This window comes from Lissotriton vulgaris, chromosome 5 (assembly GCF_964263255.1).
Source record: "Lissotriton vulgaris chromosome 5, aLisVul1.2, whole genome shotgun sequence".
Classification (NCBI taxonomy): Eukaryota; Metazoa; Chordata; class Amphibia; order Caudata; family Salamandridae; genus Lissotriton; species Lissotriton vulgaris.
The window spans coordinates 983816005-983841930 of NC_141693.1; the positions used below are offsets into that span (position 1 = coordinate 983816005).

Here is a 25926-nt window from a genome sequence, read left to right on the forward strand (position 1 = left end):
TCCCAGAGCCGTAGTCCGAATCTTTCAGCAACAGGGGCTCCAGCGGCGTCCTCGTAGAAAATGCCACGCCGTTTTTTCTCAGGCACCGTAGGTCGCAGCCACACCAAAATCAGATCGAGTCTGGGGGGGGTATGTTAACAACCCAAGGACGGAGTTTGGGTGCAATGGTCTTCCAGCAAGTCAGGATAATGATCGGATTTATGTGCCAGGGAACAGGAGCCTCAGCAAAAGGCGGCCATGCTGTGGGTGCGCCCTCTAGCGCTCCCTACTCTTACAATTAAAATTCTTGATCTATTTCGTAACTGAAGGTCTGTGGTTGGTTTGTATGTGCCTCCCTTTGGGGAGAGGCCTTCATTCCCAGTAAATTCAAAGCTTAAATCAACTTTACCAACTCGCCAACATACCGGTTTGTTCCAATTAATTATTTTACAATTTGGTTCTCACTAATCATGTGTTTCACCTTGATCTTCTACTGGAAATTTGTTCTGCATGCCGTGATCAATTGTGAGGAAACTCACAGTCGGAGAGGTTTCAGATGTAAGAAAGCAACAATTTACCAATGCCTGCAATTTTGTGTTCTGCAAGTTTTTGAAACTAAATAAGACTATTTAAATACAAGAGAATACCAAATCCTGCTCTTTGCAATTTCAGTTCTTCAGAACATTTGATCATATTTGCAACTATTTTAGTCATTAACCTCCTGGTGTTTGTATTCCATACACTACAAGGGCCACCTTGGGTAAATCACGTGGGAATACAGCTTTTACTTATCTAACTGGGGTTAGACTAGGGAATGAACTTGGAGATGGAGCTATCACTTTAACTTATTCTATGTGCCTCGTCATACCAGTGTCCCCTTCATCCACAGGTATGCTTCTCAGGCAACTGGCACATACTTCAAAGCCCAAGGTAATGTTCCTGAAGGTTGGGAAGGAGTCTCGGTCACAAAGTCCATTAGCCAAACAAACATGACGGTGCTAATATCTCTCAGCCTGGAAAGCCTCCACTCACCAACCCCAATTATATGTTCTGTGAGACACGTATAGAAAACAGCAGGACGGATATATGCCTCTGCCACCTCCAAGTTCTCCTCTTCCACAAAGAGATCCAAAGATATCACACTGTCAAACGAGCCAAATAGGAGCATGCAAACACCCCATTTACCACATCAATGAGTGGATACATCCAGGACATTCTTAAAATAGGTAGTAGGACAAGGAGATTGGAAGATGAGAGGGAATAGACTCGGCCGCCCACCCTTGAACTTGCAGGCAATGCTACTAAGAGGACACAGACACCCATGCACTGACTTGACAATCAAGTACACCATTCTAAAGGGGAAGACTTCTTCCAACTCGATGAGTGAAGGGATAACCGAGAAGGAGAATATGACAGGGAGACTAAAAAGCAGGTGGGTGAGATTATCATCCTTAAAGAGGAAATCTAAATATTACGGGAAAGGACAAATATTCAGGCAGAGAGATGTCTGTAGATCCTCTAAAGGGCACTAGGAGTCAAATTAACTGAGGCCCTAAAATATTCATTACAATCAAGATCAGCACAGGCAAAGCTTACCCACATCAACCTCTCTTCGGAGAGATAAAGGCGATATGAATGTCAGTACCAGGGACTCCTCTCAAAATGATGGACTTACAGAAGACCAACTACTGCAGAAAAGCAGAAAACAGGGAACTTCTTAGTTTTCAAACCTTCCTCAAACTAAAAGCAGCTTTGTATTAAATACACAATAAATACACCTGTGCCATGGTAAATGGACAAACAAACCAGTTATTACCAATGTGCTTAAACCAGGAGAAAGGAACTCTGGACATCATCTGGAACAAATGCCTTCCATGGCTAAGAGTAAAACATCACTAAGGACTTTTCTCACAAGGCTTTTCTTTCTTTTGTAGCAAAATCAAATGAGCAGGTCTCGAGCCTCAAATGTAACTAAATAATGATAAAACGAATCAATATATACATAAGTACATAAATTGTCTTTCTTTAAGTTAGACCTCTTCATTTATTGGTCTATCTGAGCGTCATTCATATTTTTTTTCTTGGCTCACTACACCATACCGCATAGGGTAATGGGTAAGCCATTGGCCATTGGCTCTCTTTACCATAAGCGACAGCATTTCACTTGTGCACATCTGCCTAGTGCCAGGGATGGTAGCCAATCTGCACTTTCATTTCTGCTATGTTTTCATGTTTTTTTTACATTTATTGCACATAGGTTTTTTTCTCATTTTTTCGGAAAATATTAACATCACCTTTAGATTGTGGCATTTTTACAGTTTTTCTTACTTTTACATTAGTAAGGCCTATTGAATAAGGTTGAAAAAATAAAAACATTTGAGGCATGGCAAGGCCAGAACTACTAAGCTGCAATTGCCAGTCTCATTTCAGTTTTTAGCATCTGTCTTGCATTTTAGAGGATCTGGAACCCATCTCCAATTAACCTGTACTTTTTCTATTCATATATCATCAACTGCCCTGTATATTCATTTATTTTGTTGGACGCAAAGGCCAGGTAGTCCCAATGCATGATAACCTTTTTTTTTTTCACAAACCTTTATTAAGGACAAATAAAGGGTACACAGCCATTCGCCTACAACCTGCCTCCGCAGGCCGGCAGCACTTGCAGTCAAAGTAATGCATGCATATACTTCACTCCAGGTAGAGTAGCAACAGTTTAAACACAGCATGCCGCCTACAACCCGTTGGGCCGGCCGCGATATAAAGTTTATGGGAGCTGTTTACAGATAGCTCTTCTAGCGAGCAGGTTAGCGGTGTACATACAACAATATCCACTTGAGGCTCTGTTTATCTACTATAATAAACTAACTAAATCAACAGAAACCCACTCCTCCCATGAGTCCTAACATACAAGGAAACCGCAAGAAGTGTCTTGAGGTTCAGTGTTGCATGGCGCCCCAGCCCGCGGGGGAGGGGAGAAGAGGGGTTGGTCTATGATCCAAACTGAGAGTACAACAGTACATTACGTATAGGACGTAGCGCTACAAGTGACATGCAAGTGTGATATTTAAATTATCTGGTGACGGGGATAATCAGCAGTCCAACTATTCGTGAGGGGGCAGTGGCAGATGTAGCATGTGATCAAGTCTCCTTTGGTGTCATGAACAGCTCAGTGTCCCTACCTACCCACCCATGAGCCAATCACTCAGGTTGTCTGAAAGGAGGATGGTGCTAAGGGGGGGGGGGGGGGGGGGGGGGGTGAAGTCTACTGTCTCCCGCCTATAAGGCACACGGATCTGGATCATAGAAAGGGGTCAAGTCAGCCTAGCCCAGTTCTCTGTCGCTTCCCTTTTCCAATGTATCTTCGTCTTGCAAGTTAAGAAGGTATGTGGTGAGGGGACCCCATAGGTCTTTAGGGCGTGATTTTTGTGGTAGAAGGTCGGCGTATGTATGTAGATGCTCCTGCCATGTAGACATCTTGAATTTGGGCGCGCGACCCCGGCCCCAGCGACACGCGACATAGCGCTTGGCCAATAGGAGTCCTAGCGCAAAAAATTTCCTATGCGTGATGATCGCAGGATTCGACTGACCCAGTAGAGCAATTCTAGGACAGGGTGCAATGTCCACCCCAATCATTACAGACAGCGCCTTAAATCTCTCATCCCAGAATGCTGCTACTGCCGGGCACAACCAAGCTAGGTGAAAAAAATCCGCACCCTCTCCCCTACACCGCAAACACTGGTCAGTGTCGCGGAGACCAAAGCGGAACAGTTTGGCAGGGGTGTAGTAGAGTCGGTGTAAGAATTTATAATGCACCAGTCTGAGACGTGCATTACCCGTTACCGCATTGTGGTGTGAGCATCTTCCTTCCCATTGTTTGTCCGACAATGGTGTGCCTAGATCACTGTCCCAGTCACTGCGCGCTCTAAGTGGTGGGGGAGAAGGGGCGGCCTGCGCATGCTTATATAGCATCGATACTACATGTTTCGGGGAATCAGATTGTAGGAGAGCATGTAGAGGTGCCACTATGTCAGGTTCATCAGGAAAATTGGGTGTGACCGCCTTGATGTTCTGACGTAGCCGAGTATAAAGGAACGTGTCCATTACCGAAGGGGTGGAGTCCCCAAAGAACTGAGCCGACGTGCGAAACTGAGCCTGGAGATATAGATCGCCCCACGTGTGGGCCGCATACTTCGCAAGCATTTTGCGGCCTATCTCCTCGCAGGGGACGCTTAACCTGGGATCATGCGATAGGGACATACGTGGCGAGTATAAGAACTCGACCCCCATGGGAGCAGCTATGCGATTCCAGGCTTGCACCGTACAATCCACTGTGGTAGGGTCACGGTCTGTAACACGTGTCGGTGTATATAAATACCCCGATGGTTGGGTGAGTCTCATATATCCGTCCTCCACCGCCAGATGTGCCATGAAGGGAGGGGGGTGCAGCCAGTACACAACAAAGTGTCCTTGGGCACAGTCATAGTACCGCTGGACATTCGGGACATCAAACACCCCTTGGTGGTAAGGCAGCATGAGCGTCTTTAGACTGATCCTGGCCTGTTTGCCACCCCAGATAAGTCTAGACACCTGGGAATTGAGGGCGCGGAAGAAATAGGAGCCTGGAGTATACGGGATATTAGTAAATAAATACAGGCGCTTGGGGAGGACCACCATTTTAATCAGGGAAATACGCCCTGCCATTGATAATGGGAGGTGGATCCACTTAGTGATAGTATCAGTCAGCTTGTCCAGGACCGTGCCATAATTAGCCCGAATCAGAGCTTCACGGTTCCTAGTCACTATTATGCCCAGGTACTTTATTTCATCAGTCTCCCACAGTAGAGGGTAATCTAGGGGGAAGGAGACGGTCTTGTCCGTCAAGGGGACTAGAGCTGACTTCGACCAATTGATTTGTATCCCCGATATGGCTCCAAATTTGGTTATCTCGCGCAACAGAGGGTTAAGGTTCTCCTGCGGTTTGTCTACATACAAGGTGATGTCGTCAGCATACAATGCAATGAGTAGCTGCCGTTCAGGGTATATTAAAGAGCGGTGATTGTGATGTTGCCTAAGTTTGGCCGCCAATGGTTCAATGGCGATCGCAAAGAGAACCGGTGAGAGCGGGCAGCCCTGCCGGGTGCCTCTGTGGATCCCAAACGGGGCGGAGCGGGAGCCGTTCAACAGGACAGAGGCTTGTGGCTTGCTATACAATAGTCGGATCCAATCGTGAAAGTTAAAGGGGATCCCCATCTGTTCCAGAAGGGCCAGAAGATAGTCCCATTCGAGGGAGTCAAACGCTTTTGTTGCGTCTAGGAAAACTGCAGCCGCCTCGCATCGAGGGTTAATGTCCTGCAGTACAGCCTGAAGGGTGCGTAGGTTGTGTGACGTCGCCCTGTTTGGGACAAAGCCAGCTTGGTCTGGCAGGACCAGACGTTCCATCAATAAATTAAGGCGCGTCGCGAGCACTTTAGTCAAGATTTTCACATCAGTGTTGAGCAACGACAGAGGTCGATAAGAATCGCAGTGTTCTGGAGGTTTGCTCGGTTTCAGCAATGATGCTATAAGGGCTTCACGCATAGTGGTCGGCAAGGTTCCCTCCTCAAGGGCAGAATAGTAAACCCGTTTCAGGATAGGAGCCAGTAGATGAATATAAGCCTTGTAAAAGTCAATTGGCAGCCCATCTGATCCAGGTGATTTACCTGACTTCATAGCCATGATAGCGTCTTTTATTTCATCTAGCTCGATTTCATGATGCAAAAATTTCTGCTGAGATGGACCTATCCGCGCGACGGCTGTGTCAGCAAGATATGTCTGCAAGTCAATGGGCGTCAATCTGTGGGAATTGTATAGTGTGGAGTAGTGATTGGTGAGGATGCGCAGTTGTACCGCGAGGTCTCTTTGCGGAACCTAATGTTCATCTAGTAAGGTCGCAACAAAGTTGTACTTCGGGGGCCTGACAGCAAAGGCTAGGGCCCTACCCGGCCTGTCACCCTCGCCATAGAGGCGCGCCGTGTATGGTTTCCCAAGAAACTTGCATTCTTTTGCGCCGTTTCCGCATACTCATTCAGCTTTTCCCTGAGGAGTGCCTTAGAAGTATGCCCACTCGTGTCCTGAGTCATGCCCCGTTCGAGGTCCTGGAGCTCCGCTTCTAGCTTGCGCAGTTCGCTGCGAAGCGACTTGAGGACTCCCCCACCTTTCGAAATACACCACCCCCTGACCGTGACCTTAAAGGCCTCCCATACCGTTGTGAAATGTGCGGGATTAAGGCGCCAACTCAGGTACGGGGAAACATCAATGGGTATGCGTAATGTGAGGAGGACTGGCGAGTGATCTGAGAATGTTCTAGCAAGGTGAAGAGCGCCTACCAGCCAGGGAAGCAGGCCAGCCGATAGGAACACGTAGTCAATCCGCGCCCCATGTGGAATGAACAGCAGAGTGGTGGGTGCCTTGTTTGAGGGAGGGGTGTACGTGCCTCCAGGCATCTATGTAATGGTGGTCCTCGACAAGCGTGGATAATGAACGTTGGGTATGCGTGTAGTGCAACGCCTGGGGGTGGGACCTATCCAGGCCCGGTTCCAGAGCCGTGTTGAAATCGCCTCCTAATATAACGTGGTGTATGCCTAATTTTTGAATCTTACCCCACAGCGTGAGGAGTGCAGACGTGTCATCTGTATTGGGGTCATAATAGCAGGCAAAGAGGACTGTATGCGAGTATAGTGTCTCCCATATCATGCAGTACCGTCCTGCTGAGTCAATTTCAGTCCCAGCTGGAGTAAACCGCACCCCTCTCCGGACCAGTATTGTCACTCCCCTAGCATAATTCGAATAAGAAGAGAACACTTTGCAGGAGGCCCATCTAGATGCAAACAGAGGGGGTCCATCAGATCGCAAGTGAGTTTCTTGAAGCATGGCAATAGATACCCCATTGCCTGTCCAGATAGCCTAAAATGTGCCTTTTCTTTCTCGGATTGTTCAGCCCTCGATATTCCATGACACTAGCCGGAACTGCTGTGCCGGTTGCGAAGATGTCAAGTCACCCATTCAACCAAGTATAAATATGTGTAGCATAGTGGTACCTCAGTGCAGAACATAGCAGAATCAAATATATTGTAACAACATTTCCCTCCCGGCACCCTCCCGGCAGACCAGCACCAAGCTCGCATCAGCAGCCCATCAATCATGACAGTAGGGGATCGGAATACCCTCCCACACACACCGGCAACCCCAACTAGCCGGGCATAAGTTCCCCACCCATCCACCCAAAACCACATCAATACAAGAACAAAACTCAAAAAAATTACTACAGAAGCCCCCCGTCCACCTAGGTGGAGAGGAATTCAGGGGTACACCCATTGGGGGTCTAAACCAGGGGCACCAGACCTGCCAACCACCTCCCTACTTACACCCACATGCAACCAGGTTACCCCGGTCGGTTCTGCGGGACAGAGGTGGACGTACGAGCACTCATGAAACACTTAGACCAGCAAGGGTTAAAACAGAGCTAAAACCTCACCGGTATACACAGTCATCAGATTACGCAAAGCCAGCAACCCGGGCCTTTCGACTTCAAGGGTCCATATAACAGTGCAGTAGATCAGTCTTGCTGTGATAGTGGCGAATGCGACCTGGAGCGTGAGCGGGTTGATTCTTCCCTGTGCTGTTCTTTCCTACACTGCTTGAGGTAGTCCTCCACCTGCTGCGGGTTTTGAAAAAAGTGATGCTTGCCCTGATGAGAGATTTTTAGTTTTGCCGGCATACGGGATTTCTTGGGATTGTAGTTTCTTTTTCACCCCCGCAAATTTACGTCTGGCGTCTTGGACCGAGGGGGTGAAATCGGGGAAAAAGGATAGCGTTGTGTTTTCATAGTGCACTTTCCCCAGCTCCCTCGCACGCCTCAACACTGCATCTCGGTCTCTATAGTTAAGAAAACGCGCTATGACGGGCCTCGGTGGGGCCCCAGGAGGAGTGGGAGCGGCCAGAGACCTATGAGCTCTCTCAACGATGAGGTGCGGGGAAAATGGTTCCGTTCCAAACAGTTCCACAAGTTTTTCTACAAATATCTCCATCTTCCCCGTGTTGGTGGACTCCTCAAGGCCCAAAATTCTGACGTTATTACGGCGAGATCTCGCCTCCAAATCCTCATTCTTGTCCGCTATGATTTTGTGCAGCCTGTCCATTTGAGTGATGTGACTATGGGAAGAGGTAGCTCCATCCTCCAAACCCGAAATCATATCTTCAGCCTCCTTTATTCGGGTGTCATGAAGTTCCAACTTAGCTACAACACTGTCCATGCGCGTATTTATGGTATCTATTTTGGAGTCAAGTGTTGACAAGCTTTACTTCATGCCCAGCAAGAGTGATTTCCAGTCTTCCTCCTGAGGGGCCGAGGCCGTAGGACTGCCCCCCCCCCCCCCCCGCCCCCCCTTCGGCGTTGATTTCGAAGTTTTCTTAGATTCTAATGGAATTTTCGACTGCCTGGTGTCGCTGCGGCCCATGTCTCGTCTCAGCGTGTGCGACCCTGCAGAGGAGATGGACGCCAGCTCTCAGGAGGGTACAGGCGAAAGGGGGCCTGGTGTGAGCTGGGCGGCAAAGGTAGTGAGCACGTTGCCGTCCTTCTGTTCTTTCTAGTTCCAGTCGAGCGGGAGGAGGAAGGGTCTGAAGGCGTGCGTTAGCGTGTTGAAGGTGTTCCGTCTGTGGTATGTGACTGGCTAGGCCGGATGGGCTCCGAGACCTGCCCGGGGGCGAAGGCGCGCTGCAGCGTTATGTGATCCCGACCCAAACCTAAGGAGCATGAGTCTACGTGCCACAGCGTGAGGAAAGTCAATGCGTCTCAGCAGTAGATAAACAAGGTACACAGGAGTAGGTATGAAGTCCTCTCTGTTCGTCGTGGGACAGTACTCGGGGAGGTACAAGTGAGCACAAGAGGCGTAGGAGCCGAAGCGCGGTATCTGCCACCGAAATTACCGCCCAGGTGTCCAGCAGTAGGTCGGGCCGCCCGCCAAGATGACCGCGACGGCGGCTTTACTTATGACCAGAGCTGGGGCACAACGTGGCAGAAGTGAGGAGAAGGGGGGGGGGGGGGTGTCAGACGTGGCCCGACCCCCACAGGGAAGTGTGCCTGAGCAGTGAAGATCCGCCGTCACCGCAACAGGCCGTAGGGCTAGGGATCCAGGCGTTATGACACACGGCGCGACCGGCTCTCCGCGACAGACAGACCCCGCCACGTTGTCAGGGCACCCAGGAGCAGCGATGCTGCAAGACCCGTCAGCGGCCGCCCAGTCACAGTAATTTGCGCGCTCGCCTGTGCGCGCTCAGTGGCAGGGCAGAGCAGGCGGCACTCGGCGGAATCCAGCGAGCAGGGGCTCCAACAATGCAGGTCAGCAGGCCTGGGGGGGAGCGCGAGCAGGCATCGTAGGCAGGGGGGGGGGGGGGGGGGGGGGGGTCTCACCTCCAAGTCAAGCCGTCCCGGGCAGTAAGTTGACAGTGAAGTGGGCCACACGTCTGCGCCGCTTAGAGGTGGGGCGCCACCGTCCAGGCCACCCACCCGATAGGCCGGAACAGCAGAAGAGCGCGAAGCGCCGCTCGCGGGAATCGGGGTAGTTTTCTCCGGCTCCGGGAGCGCCACCCGGGAGGCGATGACACCGGAGCGTTCCTCTCAGCAAGGTGAATCAGCTCCCGTTACTTGTAGGGCAGTTTTGCTGGTCAGGATATGTTGTAGGATGGACTTTAGGCTCGACTAGGCGAGAGCCTCACTGCAGTGTGGCCATCTTGGTCTGGCGCCGCCTAGCGCCCCCAATGCATGATAACCTTGACTTAAGTAACAGTTACACTTTTTTCACATACAACAACAATGGAGCTTATAATGCTGGGAACCTTGCAAAAAGTTGGCTAATATACCATCCAACCTCTGTGCAACCATGCTAAGTATCGGGTCCTGACCCCTGCTATTTAAGGAGACGTTTAAAACATGATTCAGTACAAAAGCTAGTCTGGAATAGTGCAGAGCAAAGGCAGAAGAAAAACAGTCTACCAAAAAAGAGATTTTTCTATAGAAGATGCAATTACTAGGCGAAAGGGAGACATCTGCAAGTCTTTCTAAACTTAGATTCTTGTAAAATTGAATAAGTGGAAAATGTGCAATTAGTGTTTTTATCTTAGTCTAGTCCTTTTGCAACCCACCCACAGGCTTAGGCTCATTTTACAGGGAAATGAAGCAGACTATATAGGGACAAATATCAAGTCTAATAAAGCATTGAAAGTATTGTGAGGACGCATGCAAACTCTGAAAATAATGGTACTTCTTTTCACCCAAATGTCCCATTTCTTCAGTGTTTAAGCCTGCTTCTTTGACATCTGCATACTCGTGAGTGTATGGTTTTATTTTTAAAATTTTTTTTTAGGTATGGCATTACCCAAGACCTTTGAGTTTATTAAAAGTATATGAATAATATGCTTACTGACAGGGGGTGTCAGCCTTCCACTTTCACCTGTTATTGTGACATTCACATTTTTCTTCGGCCCACCACAGTATGCTGCAATGGGTTGGCCCACTTCAGCCATTGGCTAGCTTCACTGTGAGTGATGGCACTCTGCGTTTTCACGAGGAGCTCATCTACACAGAAGGTAGACCATTTCAGTGCCAGGGACTAATTTGGCAATGTTTGATTTTTAAGCCCCAAACACATTTGACATTTTTTCATTAAATTATAGAGTGGCCAGCAGCTTTCAAACAATAAAGGCTTACCAAAAAAATGAAAAAATAAACCAGGCACTGACAAAGCCAAAAGGTTGCCTGTCAACACCAAACCTCCTGGCTTTGCCAATGCTTGTTTTTACATTTTGTCTGCACGAGGAAGATAACAGATTTTACCCCAAGGTTCCCACAACAGCCTGCCCTTTTGTGGTCATTAGCTTCCTTTTGGAAGTCAACTCACTGTACCTTCCTACTAAAGTCTGAAGACTACTTCTGTGAATGACAGTGGAATTATGTAACTAGGGCAACAGAAAAATCACTGGCCAAGTCAAACTTTCTTAATGGTAGCAATGTCTGCTGGAGAGAAGCATAACTCTTCTAGACATATCTAGAGGCCATCCCATAGCTTCACATTGCTCCCCTCACAATGGATCAGGAGGCATGGGAAATACAAGACTATCCTGGGAGAAGAATGACCAGTGAGATCTAATATTTAGGATACGTTGATCCTTCTGACTCCTTCTTCTGGCCCAAACGACTATCAGGAAGAAGAGGTAAACAACAACGTTAAACAAACTTTGATTGAGAAAAACAGAAAACAGCAGAGAAAAACTGAAAACAGCAGTACGGTCATTAGCATAGTACACATCAATGCACTAAGGGAGAATAATGATCAGCAATAAAACAGCATCCATCTGCCTTGGACGATAAAAGCCATTGAGACCACTATCTAAACCATTATCAACATATCTGGCAAGTGGCAAAGAATGTAATCGAGCCAGTTAAGATTTGAGTTACATCAAACAATAACGCAGAAAATAAGGCCCGTTAGATAAAACAACTAAACAGTAAGTAAACAAATAAGTAAGTAGCTCCGTCCACCAGCCCGTGGCAGAACAACACCCCCCTCGCCCCCCTGGAAAACAAGAGATTACCACTATAGGTAGACAGCCCTCTAAAAGTACTCCATGAACAAGTCCTGCAGTGGCTTGTAACAAAGAGGTAAACAACTTGGGCTGTGTGGTTTACTTGGATTGCCATTCTTCCTTTACACTGCTAAATACTTTGGGCAAATACTTTATTTTATAATAACCAAAAGTGCGCTCAAGTTACCATTTACTGTATTTATTGATTCTAAAGCATGCCTAAGAGCATAATTATTCCGCGATACAGAAGAGTCAAAAGTGACCAAGCCGAAGATGGCGACGGAGTAGGACCTGTTTCTCCAGGTCTCTCCGGCGCCACGACACCTAAAGCATTGCCTGGCGTCCTCTCGGGGCTTTTCATCGCCGTCAGACCTATTGAGGGAGCTCCGCGCTGCGGTGCGGAATCGATTGATCCCCTTCCGGTGCCTCCCGTTGCGAGGAGTTGGCGGCCTGCGGCTGGCCTTTGCAAGTGGCAGACCCGAAGTGCGGAGAGCGGAGAGGAGACTGCAGTACCACCTTCTTCGCCTGCGATCCTCGACCCGAGGGTCGGCGGTGGGGTTGCTGCCCCCAGATATCGAGTAGCTGAGGAGGCGTGCTGGTGCCGGGACTTCCGCGGCCGAGGCGCCCGGAGACGAGTTGAGGGGATCGGCGGCCCGAGCCACCTGAGGCCGGGGATGTGAGGCCTGGTCGGCGCGGGGATCACCGAGCTGGGAACTCCTGGCCCCCCAGCCGAGTTGAACCACTGACACGGCGGCTGCGGCGGATGGTGGGAGCATTTGCCAGACGCCTCCTGGAGCGCCGCTACCTCGATTTACCCACCAGGAGCTGTGGCCTGTTTGAAGAGGACCTCCGAGCATGGCGTAGGCCATGTGCGGCCCTGGGACCCCAGCGGTGAGCTACTCAAACTGCGGAGCGGCCTAGTCGGGGGGGGAGTTGGCAGAGAGGATTGGAACTTTGGCGGGGCGCATCCCATTCGAGACCGGGAACTGCACTTGCTGATAGGCTCTGTAGACCGAGGACTCCTGGCTTACGGTTCCCCCCTTCCCCCCTGGGGCCTACAGAGCTCCGTCACGCACCTCGCGAGGAGAAGTTAAGTGCTCCGTTGGGACCTGCCCTCCTCTTGGGCCCTCTTGCGGTGACCCCCCACCCGCTGACTGCAGCTGCAGCCTCCCCGGGGCTTGGACCTCCAGACGCTTGGGTTCCTAAAGCTCCCTGCCCTACGTGCCCTTCCTCGAGAGGTGCAGACCATGACGTGTGGGGTGCGTCCTGCCTAGGGTGACCTGCCGGAGGCTGTGTAATGGCAGGCAGACTTCGAAAAGAGAAGGACAAGCCAGGCAAGGATGGCCAGCCTCGGGGGGGACCCATCATCGACCCCGCCAGGACCTAGTACCTCACCTAAACATAAGGACGGTGATGCCCCGGCCACCAAGGCCTTTATGTTGGAACTCTTTTCAGCAATAAAAGAAGATATCTCGGAGCTTTGCACCCAGCTTGCCTCGGACCTCCGCGAGGTGAGGAGAGACGTGGATGGCATAGGTGAGCGGGTGGCGACGCTCGAGGAGCACGACCTGGGCCCAGCTGGCGATGCGCATCAACTACAGCAAGATGTGCTCAGGCTTACGGAACAGAATCTAGACCTCCAAGCTCACGCTGAGGACTTAGAGAACCGCTCCCGCCGGAATAACATCCGCATCCGGGCAGTTCCATGCGAGGGTGAAGCTGGAGACCTGCGGGGTTATGTGGAGGCCCTATTTCTACAGATACTGGGTGAAGATGATATACGAGAAATTCGCATGGACAGGGTCCACAGGGTGGGTCTACCGAGGGGGCGGGGCGCCGCCTCCGGACATCCTGTTGTGCATCCATGACTTCCAGCTAAAGGAGAGAATACTGCGAAAAGCTCGAGGATCACCGCTCTGCAATTTCGGGATCATCGACCCCAGCTATACCAGGATTTGGCGGCCTCTACGCTCCAGAAGCGGAGTGACTTCCGACCAGTGACGGCCTTCCTCCGTGAGCAAAATGTGTCCTACTCTTGGGGCCACCCGTTCAGGCTCATCTTCAGGTGGCAAAATAGGCTGGTTCAGGTCAGGTCCTTACAAGCTGCCAGGGATCTCCTTGGCCTGGATGACGCCGCTCCCTCCTCGAGGGGTGGGAGTCCCCCGTTGCGACGGCGGCGGCGCTCCCCGTCCTGGCAGAGAGTGGGGGGATCAGCGGCGACGGCGAGATTAGACCCTACAGTGGGCCTACAGGAGCGTGGAGCAGCAGTCGCCACAGTGGCATCAGCGACAGTGACTCCTTCGCTACACAGCTCTTCGGCGGCCTGATCCCGAGAGGGGCATCTGCTTGGCGCCGGGGGGACCCCCCTCCCCCTTCAGGTACTGTGGGATACTATGTTCTCTGTGGGAGGACACCACGGTAAGGGATCCTGGAGGAACGTTGACTGTGGACTTGACCAGAGTGTTTTGGAAGTCACTAATGTGGCACGCTTCCTGGGTCCTTTGGCTCCTATGCTATTTTTGGTTGGGGTAGTTTGGTTCTTGAGGGTGGGGGGGAGGGGAGAGGGCCTGTGGGGGGGGGGGGGGGGGGAGGGGGGAAGTGTCGGTAACCGGGGTAGGTGTGACTGCGTGCATTTCAACTTGTTAGCTGGGGTATGGTTGTGGCTATCCGCGAGGTGGCCTCTAGGATGTACTGTGGGCCCCAGCGGGGTGAGCTTCATTCTGGTGGCGGAGGCTGTCCTGAGGCATGATGTGAGTGGGAGTGGGGGTGACGGGTGGCTTTCATGGCTGCTCGAGGCTGGCAGAGGAGTGTTGAGGGGCGGGGCGGGGGGGGATGGGTCGGGATTTGGCGCGCTGGATGCCCTCTGCGGTCACCTGTGTGGTACCTAGCAATGATGGGCATGGTTTGGTCTGGGTGGACTTGCGGCGTATCCGTCCTGGGTTGAATGGTCCTGTGTGGATTGATATGAATCATCTGGAAGAGCGAGGGGGGATGCCGGATCTGTAATGCCCCTAATCATAGGCACGTGGAACGTGAAGGGCCTGAACTCCCCGCAGAAGCGTCAAAAGGTCTGGAAATACATAATTGACCATCACTTAGATGTGGTGGGCCTCCAGGAGACGCACCTTGCCCGCAAGGACGAAACTCTGCTAAAGCATAAAAAATTCCCCCTTATTTATCGATCCTCTGCTGCTACGAAGCACAGAGGGGTGGCTCTAATGTTTCGCTCCACCCTTCATTTTCAACCAATGGGAGTCCGGAACGACAGGGAGGGACGGTGGCTGATGGTCAAGGGGGTGCTCCTCGGCAGGCCTTGCACGTTCCTTGTCCTCTACGCCCCAAATATTGGTCAAAACGGGTTCCTGCGGGATCTTCTGCGGGAGGTGGGGGATTTCGTGGAGGGTGACCTCGCAGTCCTAGGGGACTTTAACTTGGTCTGGGACAAAGACCTGGACTGTTCCCACCGCCTGAGGTCCGACGCCGGCCTCTTTGCCGCAGATACTCAGGACATTTTCGGGTGCTTAGGCCTTCTGGACGGGTGGCGTGCCCTTCACCCTCAGACTAGGGACTACACCTTTTTTTCCCATGTCCATCACTCTTACTCTCGATTGGACCATATCTTTGTAAGTTAATCCCTGCGTGGCGATCTCCGGGAGGGCAGCATATTTCCCCTATCGGTATCGGACCACAGTCTACTGGCGCTCTGTCTGACATGGTCACGGGAACGACGGTCCACCGCAGGTGGTATTTCCCACCATCCTTAACTCGGGACGACACATACTGTAAAGAACTACGGAAGAACATTTGCAACTTCTTTGACCTCAATCGAGAGGGAGACACCTCCATCTTCACTTTATGGGACGCCTTCAAGGCCACAATACGGGGCAAGTGCATAGCACTTCACTCCGCGCTTAACAAATTACGACTAACTGAAAGGGACGACCTAGAACGGGAATTATCGTCACTTGAACAGGCGCACAAACAGAACCCCTCTAGGGTAACACTTCGCCCTCTGACAGCTGTCAGGAGTAAACTTAGAGCCCATTATAATAATCAGGCGGAGTTTACCTTATTACGACTAAGGCGCCTTTCCTACTCCCAGGGCAACAAAGTTGGGAAACATCTGGCCCGCCAACTCAGGGACAAGAAGGAGTACATAGGAGGTATCCAGGACCAAACGGGCGCCCTGACACACCAAAACGGGGCTAAGGCGGACCTCTTTGGGGACTTCTATGCCGCCCTCTACTCGGCAGAAGCTCTGCCCTCCGACGATCAGGAGGAATACCTGCGGGTGCACCCGCTCCACCAGGTCTCCGCGGAGTGGAACGATCTTCTCACGGCCCCCATTACGGAGGAAGAGGTCAGAGTGGCTATAAAAGCGCTGACACCTCATAAGGCACCAGGCCCGGACGGGTGCACCGCGCTGTTCTCCAAACCTTCACCTCGGACATTAGTGGATTCTTGGTATGGTTATTCAATACCATGGGAGAGACGGGATTGACTGCATGCTCCATGGCGGAGGCAGCCAAATCAGTCATCCCGAAACCAGGGAAGGACCCTACCGCTTGCTCCTCATATAGGCCCATTGCACTACTCAATGTGGACGCCAAACTGTTCTCATCCATTCTAGCACATAGGCTGCAGGATTTAATGCCGGCCCTAGTACACCCGGACCAGTCCGGCTTTATTAAGGGCCGTCAGACGCATGATAATACCAAGAGGGTGATCCACCTCATTGAGAAGGCCAACCGCTTTAGGATCCCGGCGGTCCTAGTAGGCCTCGATGCCGAGAAGCCCTTTGATCGTGTAGATTGGAACTTCATGTTCCGGACCTTGGCGGCGTTTGGTTTTTCGGCTAAGTTTCTCACGATGCTCAGGGCGAACTACAGTAGCCCCCGCTCGAGAGTCACGGTGAACGGTCACTGTTCTGCCTTCTTCCCACACTCCCGCGGCACGCGGCAGGGCTGTCCCCTTTCACCCCTGCTCTTCGCCCTGAGTATCGAACCACTTGCGGTGGCGGTGAGGGAGAATCCAGACATTCGGGGACTACCCTTCACGGGGGAACAACATAAAATCTCTCTTTGCGGACGATGTTCTGCTGTCCCTGGCAGATCCCGCTCACTCCCTTCCCTATGTCCAGGATGCCCTAGCGTGTTTCAAGAAAGTAGCGGGCTTTAAGGTCAACTGACGTAGCGTGACATCGCCAAAAGCCAAAAATTCTCGGGAACGCCCCCGAATCTGGTCCGGCATTGACGGACAGGCCCGTCTTCCAATGGCTAGCCTCCATTTATGGAGCTAGCCAATAGAAGACGGGGGCCGTTCCTAACTCCACTACAATACTCATTAGGTTTTCGCCAGCGCGAAAAAGCTGGCCAGAGCGCAGCTTTCGCCAGGCAAAACCTAAAAAGGAGGCCCCGGCGCTCTCTCTGTGGCATGCGAGGCTATGGAGGCTGCTGAGTGTGGAACGGATGGCAGACATTTTTCGGGGCGATTTTAAGAACTTTTCCTTCCGATGGGGTCCCTTGGTCCGCTTCCTATCCAGCGGCTTGCCTTCTGCGGTTTGTCCACCCTCCTTGCGGGGCCTTCACCTATTCCAGACCTGATTAGCTATGACTGACTGATTCTGTGCGTGAATGTAGGTTACCACCACTGGGGGGGCAGGGTGGGAATGGGGGTGAGGGGGTAAGGATGTTGTGGGAGTTTTGGCGACAACCGCAAAGTAGTTTAGCGGGACGATGGGGGAAGCAGACTATGAATGCCTTGCTACCTAATCGGCGCTCTAGCGGTACGCCCGCCCCGAAGTGAAGTCCTCCGAAGGCCCTTGTTCCCTGCTTCCAACCTGGACTATACTCCTATGCTCGTTGTATAGCTTGTGGGGCCCTGGGCCCGGGTTTATAGGTTAGCCGGGTTCACTGCTGTCTGTATGCCCGATATCGTAACCCCTGCGAGGGAAGTTGTGCGGGATTGTCGCTTTCTATGGTTTTATTTTTTCAAAATGACAATAAAAACAACTTTTACAAAAAAAAGTGACCAAGCCAGAAAGCAGTCTAACGCACCACAGCTCTATGTAGAGAAATCAGCAAAAACAAAGTGTGAAAAGAAACAAGCATTTACAATGCAATGGTCTCGGCATTATTAAAGGTAGAGCTATTGGCATTGCTCATGACATTTCTTTTTTTTTTTAAATCCTAAATATATCGCATTGTTATTTACATTGCCAATAGCTTAATCGCTTGCATATGCGAGACCTATTGCATTAGCACCCACACACAGAGTAAGTAGTAGAGTAGTAGAGTGAGTAGTTGATTGTGAGTAGGAGAGAGTTATTAGTAAAGAGAGTATTAGAGATCGAGTAGTAAAAAGTGAAAGAGTGAGTATTAAACAGTGAGAGAGTGAGTAGTAAAGAGTCCGAGAGTCAGACACATGTACATGCACAGCCACACCCTTACATATACAAAGTGTATTTTTAGTTTCAGTAGTAAAGAGTGAGTAGTATAGAGTGACTAATTATGAGTCACTCTATACTACTGGTATAGTATAAATCGTTCCCCTCTATCATTGTAATGTTGAGTAGTAGAGTGTATTGCAGAGTGTGTAGTACAATATTACAGTAAGTACTATACATTAGATGCTATTTAGTAGAGTGAGTAGTAGCGAGTAGTTGATATTGAGTATTACAGTGAGTATAGAGTGTTTTAGAGTTGTATAGTAAGTATTAGAGTGAGTATTGAAAATATTTGATACGGAATAGTATAGAGTGACTATTTGAGTGACTATTTATGAGTAGTAGAGAGTGTAGTAAAGGGTGTGTAGTAGAGTGTGTAATAGAGCGTTATAGTGAGTACTGTAGAGTACTTATTTGTGTACTAAAGTGAGTAGGGAGTATTAGAGTTGTTGAATAAGTACTTTAGTAGTAGAGTGAGTAGTAGTGAGTAGTTGATATTGAGTAGTAAAGTGAGTATAGAGTATTAGATATTTGTCGTGTAACTAGTAGAGTGAGTATTGAGAATATTAGAGAGTGAGTAGTAAAGAGTGAGTAGTAGTGTGTAGTAGACATTTTTTGTAGAGTATTAAAGTCAGTACCTCACAGCATTTTTTCTCATTAATAAATCTATTAGGCAGTATTAGAGAGTTGTAGAGTAAGTAGTACAGTATTAGAGTGAGTAGTAGAGAGTGAGTAGTAGATAGTATTAGTAGAGAGTTATGAGCGGTACTGCCAAGTGAATATAAACAATACGGTTAACCGATGCGACGGAGGCTAATGTGTATTAAACAGCCGGATTAAAAAAAAGCAAAAGAAAAGATAATCAATTTGTTCTAGGGTATTGTTCTTAAAACTAAACAGCTCACACAGCTCTCACAGCCCTCAGTTCTCATTCTTCACACGGCTCTCGCAGCTTACACAGCTCTCGCATCTCAAATTTCCCTCACAGCCCTCACAGCCCTCACAGCCCACACAGCCCTCACAGCCCACACAGCCCTCACAGCCCACACAGCCCTCACAGCCCTCACAGCCCTCACAGCCCTCACAGCCCACACAGCCCACACAGCCCACACAGCCCACACAGCTCTCACAGCCCACACAGCCCACACAGCTCTCACAGCTCTCACAGCCCACACAGCCCACACAGCCCACACAGCTCTCACAGCCCTCACAGCCCTCACAGCCCTCACAGCCCTCACAGCCCACACAGCCCTCACAGCCCTCACAGCCCACACAGCCCTCACAGCCCACACAGCCCACACAGCCCTCACAGCCCTCACAGCCCTCACAGCCCACACAGCCCTCACAGCCCACACAGCCCACACAGCCCTCACAGCCCACACAGCCCACACAGCCCACACAGCCCACACAGCCCACACAGCTCTCACAGCCCACACAGCTCTCACAGCTCTCACAGCTCTCACAGCCCACACAACTCTCACAGCCCACACAGCTCTCACAGCCCACACAGCCCTCACAGCCCACACAGCCCACACAGCCCTCACAGCCCACACAGCTCACACAGCCCACACAGCTCACACAGCTCTCACAGCCCTCACAGCCCACACAGCTCTCACAGCCCACACAGCTCTCACAGCCCACACAGCCCACACAGCCCACACAGCCCACACATCCCACAAAGCCCACACATCCCACAAAGCCCACACATCCCACAAAGCCCACACATCCCACAAAGCCCACACATCCCACACAGCCCACACATCCCACACAGCCCACACATCCCACACAGCCCACACAGCCCACACATCCCACACAGCCCACACATCCCACACAGCTCTCACAGTTCCCTTAAGCTTAAAGAAGTTCTACAAGAAAACTGTTGTGACGTTTTATGCGCAGGGTCCAACTCAACATTTATCCAGTGACTGAACGGAACAATATTTAATCAGGAAAACTACGCCCACACAGCTCTCACAGCCCTCACAGCCCTCACAGCCCTCACAGCCCTCACATCTCTCACAGCCCACACAGCCCACACAGCCCACACAGCCCACACAGCCCACACAGCCCACACAGCCCACACAGCCCACACAGCCCACACAGCCCACACAGCCCACACATCCCACACAGCTCTCACAGTTCCCTTAAGCTTAAAGAAGTTCTACAAGAAAACTGTTGTGACGTTTTATGCGCAGGGTCCAACTCAACATTTATCCAGTGACTGAACGGAACAATATTTAATCAGGAAAACTACACCCAAATCATAGCGTACTTTGTTTTTTTGGGGGGGAAGAAAGGGGCGAAAAAATGAGTTCATTATAATGCTAAGAGCTAGAAACTTCAAAACGCCTGAGTGGAGATTTGGTTTTGTGACTTAAAATTTCTAGCTGTGTCACCGGATTTACCACACTGTGTGATCCTGGGCATACGGATTCACCCTTCTTCCTTTCCTTTGTCTGATAAACTGGCCAAAATAAGAACGCCTGGAAACGGGTTTAACGCCACAGTTAAGCTATATATAGGTGGACATCTGCGTCTGAAAAGAGCATCTTCGTCTCCCGGGGAGGCACTTGGCGGCTGTGCATTCAGGTATTTGACGGAATCAAAATGAGAATTGCCTTTTTGTTCGGGGGGTGGGTCAGGCCGCCATTTTAAAAGATTAGCAGCTGATAAAGCTGCCAGAAGGTACTTAGTATAAAGCAGACAGTCTGTGTCCTTTGATTTTATACCGCCTGCACAACTCTTGAGCCCCATTCAGGTTAACACACGTGCCAAGGCGGGTGTGATGCCAACATAGGCACGGAGATGCCTGCCAGGGATGTCACGCACTGTTAAAGAGGTGCGCCAGGGGTGACAGAAGGAGCGAGAAGGCCTCGCTCTGCCCTGGCCCACTGGGCACACACCCATGTTTATAAGTGGCACACAGCTATTATGAATCACTATTTTGTGTAGCGCTTAAACGCAAGCGCAGCGATAATTTAACGATATTTAATCAACTACAGCAAAATAGAATGCTACACGTGGCCTCCTTGATTCAAGTCACACGTTTCTTTGCAGCAGGCACACCAACCCAACATCTCATCAGTAGTGAAAATGAATCACTTGAAAGTATAGACTTAAACAGATTCACACATTCAGTAAAATAATCTTCATTAGTTCAGTTTAAGGTGACGAACGGGCAGATCCAAGGCCCGTCGGCCTCCGGCCCTGCTGCACAGGGCTTTACTCCAAGTATACAGAGAGATATTTCGGGACAAAGTCACAGCCACAAGAGCGCTTTAAACAAGAGTATGGGTACGCACTGTATACAGCATAAAGCACCCTGGGTCTGGCTGCCTACCTAGTTCAAGCATTAGCAAGGGCAGGGAAGCAAGCACAGCGAGGGGGGGCTCGACTGTCCACTTACTTATTGTTGACTGACCTGCCTGCTGCCCAGCCTGGAGCCACGATTGTGCAGCAGCACAGACACACTGCCTGCTGCCATGATACTGCCTGTGCCAGTGCTGTCTTCATCCACTCTGAGGCACTGAGCTCAGGTCACCTGAGCTGCTGTCCAGTCTCCACAGTCCTCGCCTCTACCGCGGCGCGGCTCCCCCGCCGCAGCCGCGCTCTTCCTCCTGTGGGGGGCTGGCCGCGCCAGCCCAGAGACATTCGCCGGCTCACCCTGACCTCAGCTGCGTGCTGCACATGATGAGGCCGGACGGTCGGGACCCCCCCCCCTGCGGCCCGCCCGGCCTTCCTGGTGCCATCATGATGAGGGAGAGTGAGCAACTTAGTGAGGGAGCCTGCACGCTCACTCAGATCTCCCCCGACTAACTTCCTGTCAGTTCCTGGCGGCCGGACGTGACGCGGGAGTACCCATACTCCGATACATTGTAGCGCCGGCTCTCAGAGAGCTGCGCGCTGCTGTTAACTGTTTGCTGGGACACAGGCGGCCAGCGCCTCGAGCAGTAGAGAGAGTCACACCGTGACGCGCACAGTCAGTGACAGGCGCCGTTGACAAAAGACGCTTGGCAGGACTGAGCCAGGTCGGTGCGGGCCACCAAGGAGTCCTAACACACACAAGGTCATCCCTTCATATTTTCAAGCTGAACAGAATTTGATATAATGAAGAAAATGCTCACCACACCTCCTCCATCATTGATTCAGTAGCTGCAAGTGGCTGACGCTTGGCAGGACTGAGGCAGGTCGGTGCGGGCGACGGTGCCCCCGATGACCACAAGAACAAAAACAAAATGGCGGCCGCAAGCATCCGAACATTTTCGGATTCGGGGGCGTGTATTTGTTGTTCTGAGTGACGGATGACGTCACCGTCGAAAGAACAGCAAAACTTACGCCCCCGAATCTGAAAGAGACAGAGCTTGTTTGGAGTGACTCCCTTCTCCTCCAAGGGCTGACCTACGTTTAGGAAGCCAGCCAATGTAAGAGAATGGAGGAGAGAGGCGGGTTCAAGCCCCCTTACTCAAAGTAATAAAATCTCCGACTTCCGGCTGGCAAGCAAGCCGTCGGTCCGAGACCTTAAAAGGGACTGTGCTACAGAATACCCAATGGTTGCGAGGTACAATAAGCGAATTGGAAAAAGACATGGCAAAAGAATCATAAAAAGATTTTAAACGCTCACAATATACAACAGTGCCTAAACACAAATATTGAACCTAACACGGAGAAACCACTGAAACGCACTTTAGGATAGATACACCCACCCGGTCAAAGAAAATGGAAGGGTAAAGGAGTAGCTGGGCTACAGTTGTTTTTCAAGCTGTTGGAGATTTCCTGGTCAACAAAAGATAACTAGAAATGATACTACAAATAATATTGCAGTACCATTACTGTAAGTGCTTCTGTTATATTTTGTAGCATTATGCTCTCCATCAGGGTCTATAAATTTTAATAATAATCAACAAGTAGATTAGGATGAATTACCACATACAGGAACAGTCACATCGCTGCAAAACCATAATTCTGGAACTCAAAGAAATATAAATGAACAAACCTTCTACATCTGACAGCACGATTATTAGGTCTGCCTTCATTTCAACAGCCAGTCTAGCAGCCAGACTGTCATTATCTTTAATGCTGATAACCTGCAAAGAAAAAGAACATATCAACAATCTATGTTGCACGTGAGCCTAATCGTTTGCCATGCATCTCTGTCAAATACTGGTATCATACCAATGGTTGAATGCATTGCGTTTCAAGCTGAGTAAATAAGCAACAAGCTGGACAAAATCAGCCAATCACAAAAGCGTGCATGCAATGTTATCACCCAAACAAAATGAAATAATCCATGCACACCCCAGGCAGGACTACAACATCAGAGCTATCGTTCTCACAAGTACACTTAACTACACTTGTATTTACAAAACATACTGCAATTATTTCAGTGTTATGCCTGATGCACATGCCAATTTGTGTAGTGCTCATGGCCACCACAACATCATGCCACTGAAATGCAAGTGGATCAACAGCGATACAGGAAATGGATTCTATGTCAGGACCAGAGGCTCAGTTTAAGCATTTCTCTTTAGTTTATAAACTCAGCAGCCCATAAAACAACCAATATAACATTTAACAAAAGACTACATATCCCATGAGTCTTTAGTGTTGAACACAGTCAAGCAACAACCATAGAGTGAGTCCTATATAATACTCCATCAAGTAAAAGCACTTACTCTTTTTCGCTGCTTGGCAGCCAGATAGGTATTTTTGCTTAGTAAATGATTTTATTGTAGCAATTTCTGTAATGTTAGGATTCCACTGCTTAATTAAAGTTTTCATCCTTGCAGAATCCTTTGTTAGTTTCGCGCTCTCCCTTTGAGCGATTTGGCTCACATGTATTATTGGCTCATGATTTAACACTCGGGGCGGTGCAGGATTCTAACTGGGGCAAGGAGAGGATCCTGCTGTGAGGCCTGCTTGAAAAAACAAGCATTGGAAATGCAATAGGTCTCGCATTAGAAAAGTTGGAGCTATTGGTCTTGTAAATGTTATATTTGTTAACTTATGTTTATGTTTTTATAATAGCAAATGTATTCATTTTGTTATTGTAAATGCCAATATTTATAGAATTTGCAAATGTGACACCTATAGCATTATTAAAGCTACATGTTTATTTTTTCACTGACGTACATGTATTGATATGACAAATCCTAATGGCTTTTAAATTTTATAAATAATTAATAATTACATAATATTTTTGTAATGTATAAAGGCACTACCTTTAAAAAAAAAAATTCTGTGAGAAGATTATGTGTAGCGTATTGTAATTTTTAAAAAAATGAAGATTAAAAGTGTAATAATAATTTTTTTTTGTACTGTTGTAATAAAGTTTTAAACATTGATACATTGCATTTTTGCTGAGAACTGGGACTTAGGGAGAACCCTTGACAGCATATTTCACACGTTAAATATTTCACAATGGCACGAAACGCCATATTCATAAAAATTGTGTCAGCCGTTAGCCATAGCGAGGTTAGATAAATGTTTGATGGGAAAGGTCTCTGGAGAAATCGCATTTTTAATCAGGATTTAATGATGGCGCAATGGAACACTTTCTTCCAGACGGACCAGTTAACCTCTTTAGAGCCAGCAGGTCTGCATTTAGCACGTCGCCTGGGGCCACAGAAACGGTGAGAAGGGCAGAGGCGGGAAAACGAGAAAGAACACTGGAATAACAGAGAGAAACAAGTCTGATGATGCGAGGCACAAATGAATAGAAAAGGCGCGCCGCGCGATGCGTGGGTAGAGAGGAGGCAGGTGCTGAGAGGGAGGGGGTGGGCTGCCTGCAGCTCGAGCGACCATAGGGAGAGGGAGGGGGGTGGGCTGCCTACTAATGCGACGTGGCGGGGTGGGGTGGGCGGGGGAGCGGAAGGGATTACTTTGAGGTGTGATGCCGAGGCTCCAGTGGGGGCAAGGGGCACAAAGCTCTTGGCATTGCTGTGTGGGGGGCTCAGTTTCCCATCAAACACCTTTATTAAAGCCACTGACTGGAGTTTAGGTTCCTGAAGAGATTCCATAGTCTATGTCCGGTTTTTGTGGAGTGATCTGGACTCCCTCAAATCATGCACAGATAGTAGGTCATCCACGTTTTGGAATCTTTCCGTCCCTAGGTGTACCCCCACTCCCCCCCTCCACAATTCCTCCCCTGCCTTGAGCTTCATCAGTATCAACTGCCGGTCTCTCTCAAAACATAAGAGAGACATCTTTGACCTCTTGGAGACTGCTAGCCCCGCTGCCATGTTTATCACCGAAACTTGGTTAAATGATAGCTCTGGCCCTGATATAGCCATGGCTCTCCCCAATAATTACACCTATGTTGGGCGAAACCGAGTACTCAAAGATGGTGGGGGAATTGCTATCATCTTCAAAAGAGAATTCTCCTGCAAGTGGGAAGACCTTGACTTTCCCAATTGCGAAGCTGGTCTGTTCAAACTCACTCTCTCTCCTCAATTCACATTAACGGGCACCCTGATTTACCGCCCGCCAGGCTCTGCTAGCAGCTGGGCGGCTGCATTCCCTGATCTTGTTGCCCCGTTCTTAGTACAGTCTACCAACTTCACGATTCTTGGTGATCTAAATATTCACTTCAACTCGTCCTCTTGTGCTATTGCTAAACGCCTCTTACAGGATCTTGAAGCACTAGACTTACATCTTCACAACCCCGACCCTACTCATAAGGCCGGCAATCTTTTAGATCCCATCTTTTCTAACCTAACTGGCCTTTCCTATCTCTCTTCTACTCCTGTCCTCTGGTCTGATCATTTTATTGTTAATTTTGCTATCAAAACGTCTGTGGCTGACTCCTCTAGGCCCGACCTTCCTCACAAAGCCAGTAGAAACTGGAAACGTCTTGATTTAAATAAATTAAACTCTCTTCTCGT

General features: G+C 49.7%; 1 protein-coding gene across 2 annotated transcripts in view; it reads right to left on the reverse strand.

Moving 5' to 3' along the window:
* Nucleotides 1-25926, reverse strand: part of ALDH18A1 (aldehyde dehydrogenase 18 family member A1) — a 508980-nt gene that overhangs the window by 281522 nt on the left and 201532 nt on the right. For both annotated transcript variants that reach the window (XM_086922580.1, XM_086922579.1), the window contains exon 7: nt 23040-23130. In XM_086922580.1, the coding sequence (XP_086778706.1) occupies nt 23040-23130 (91 nt within the window). The remainder of the gene's footprint in view (nt 1-23039; nt 23131-25926) is intronic.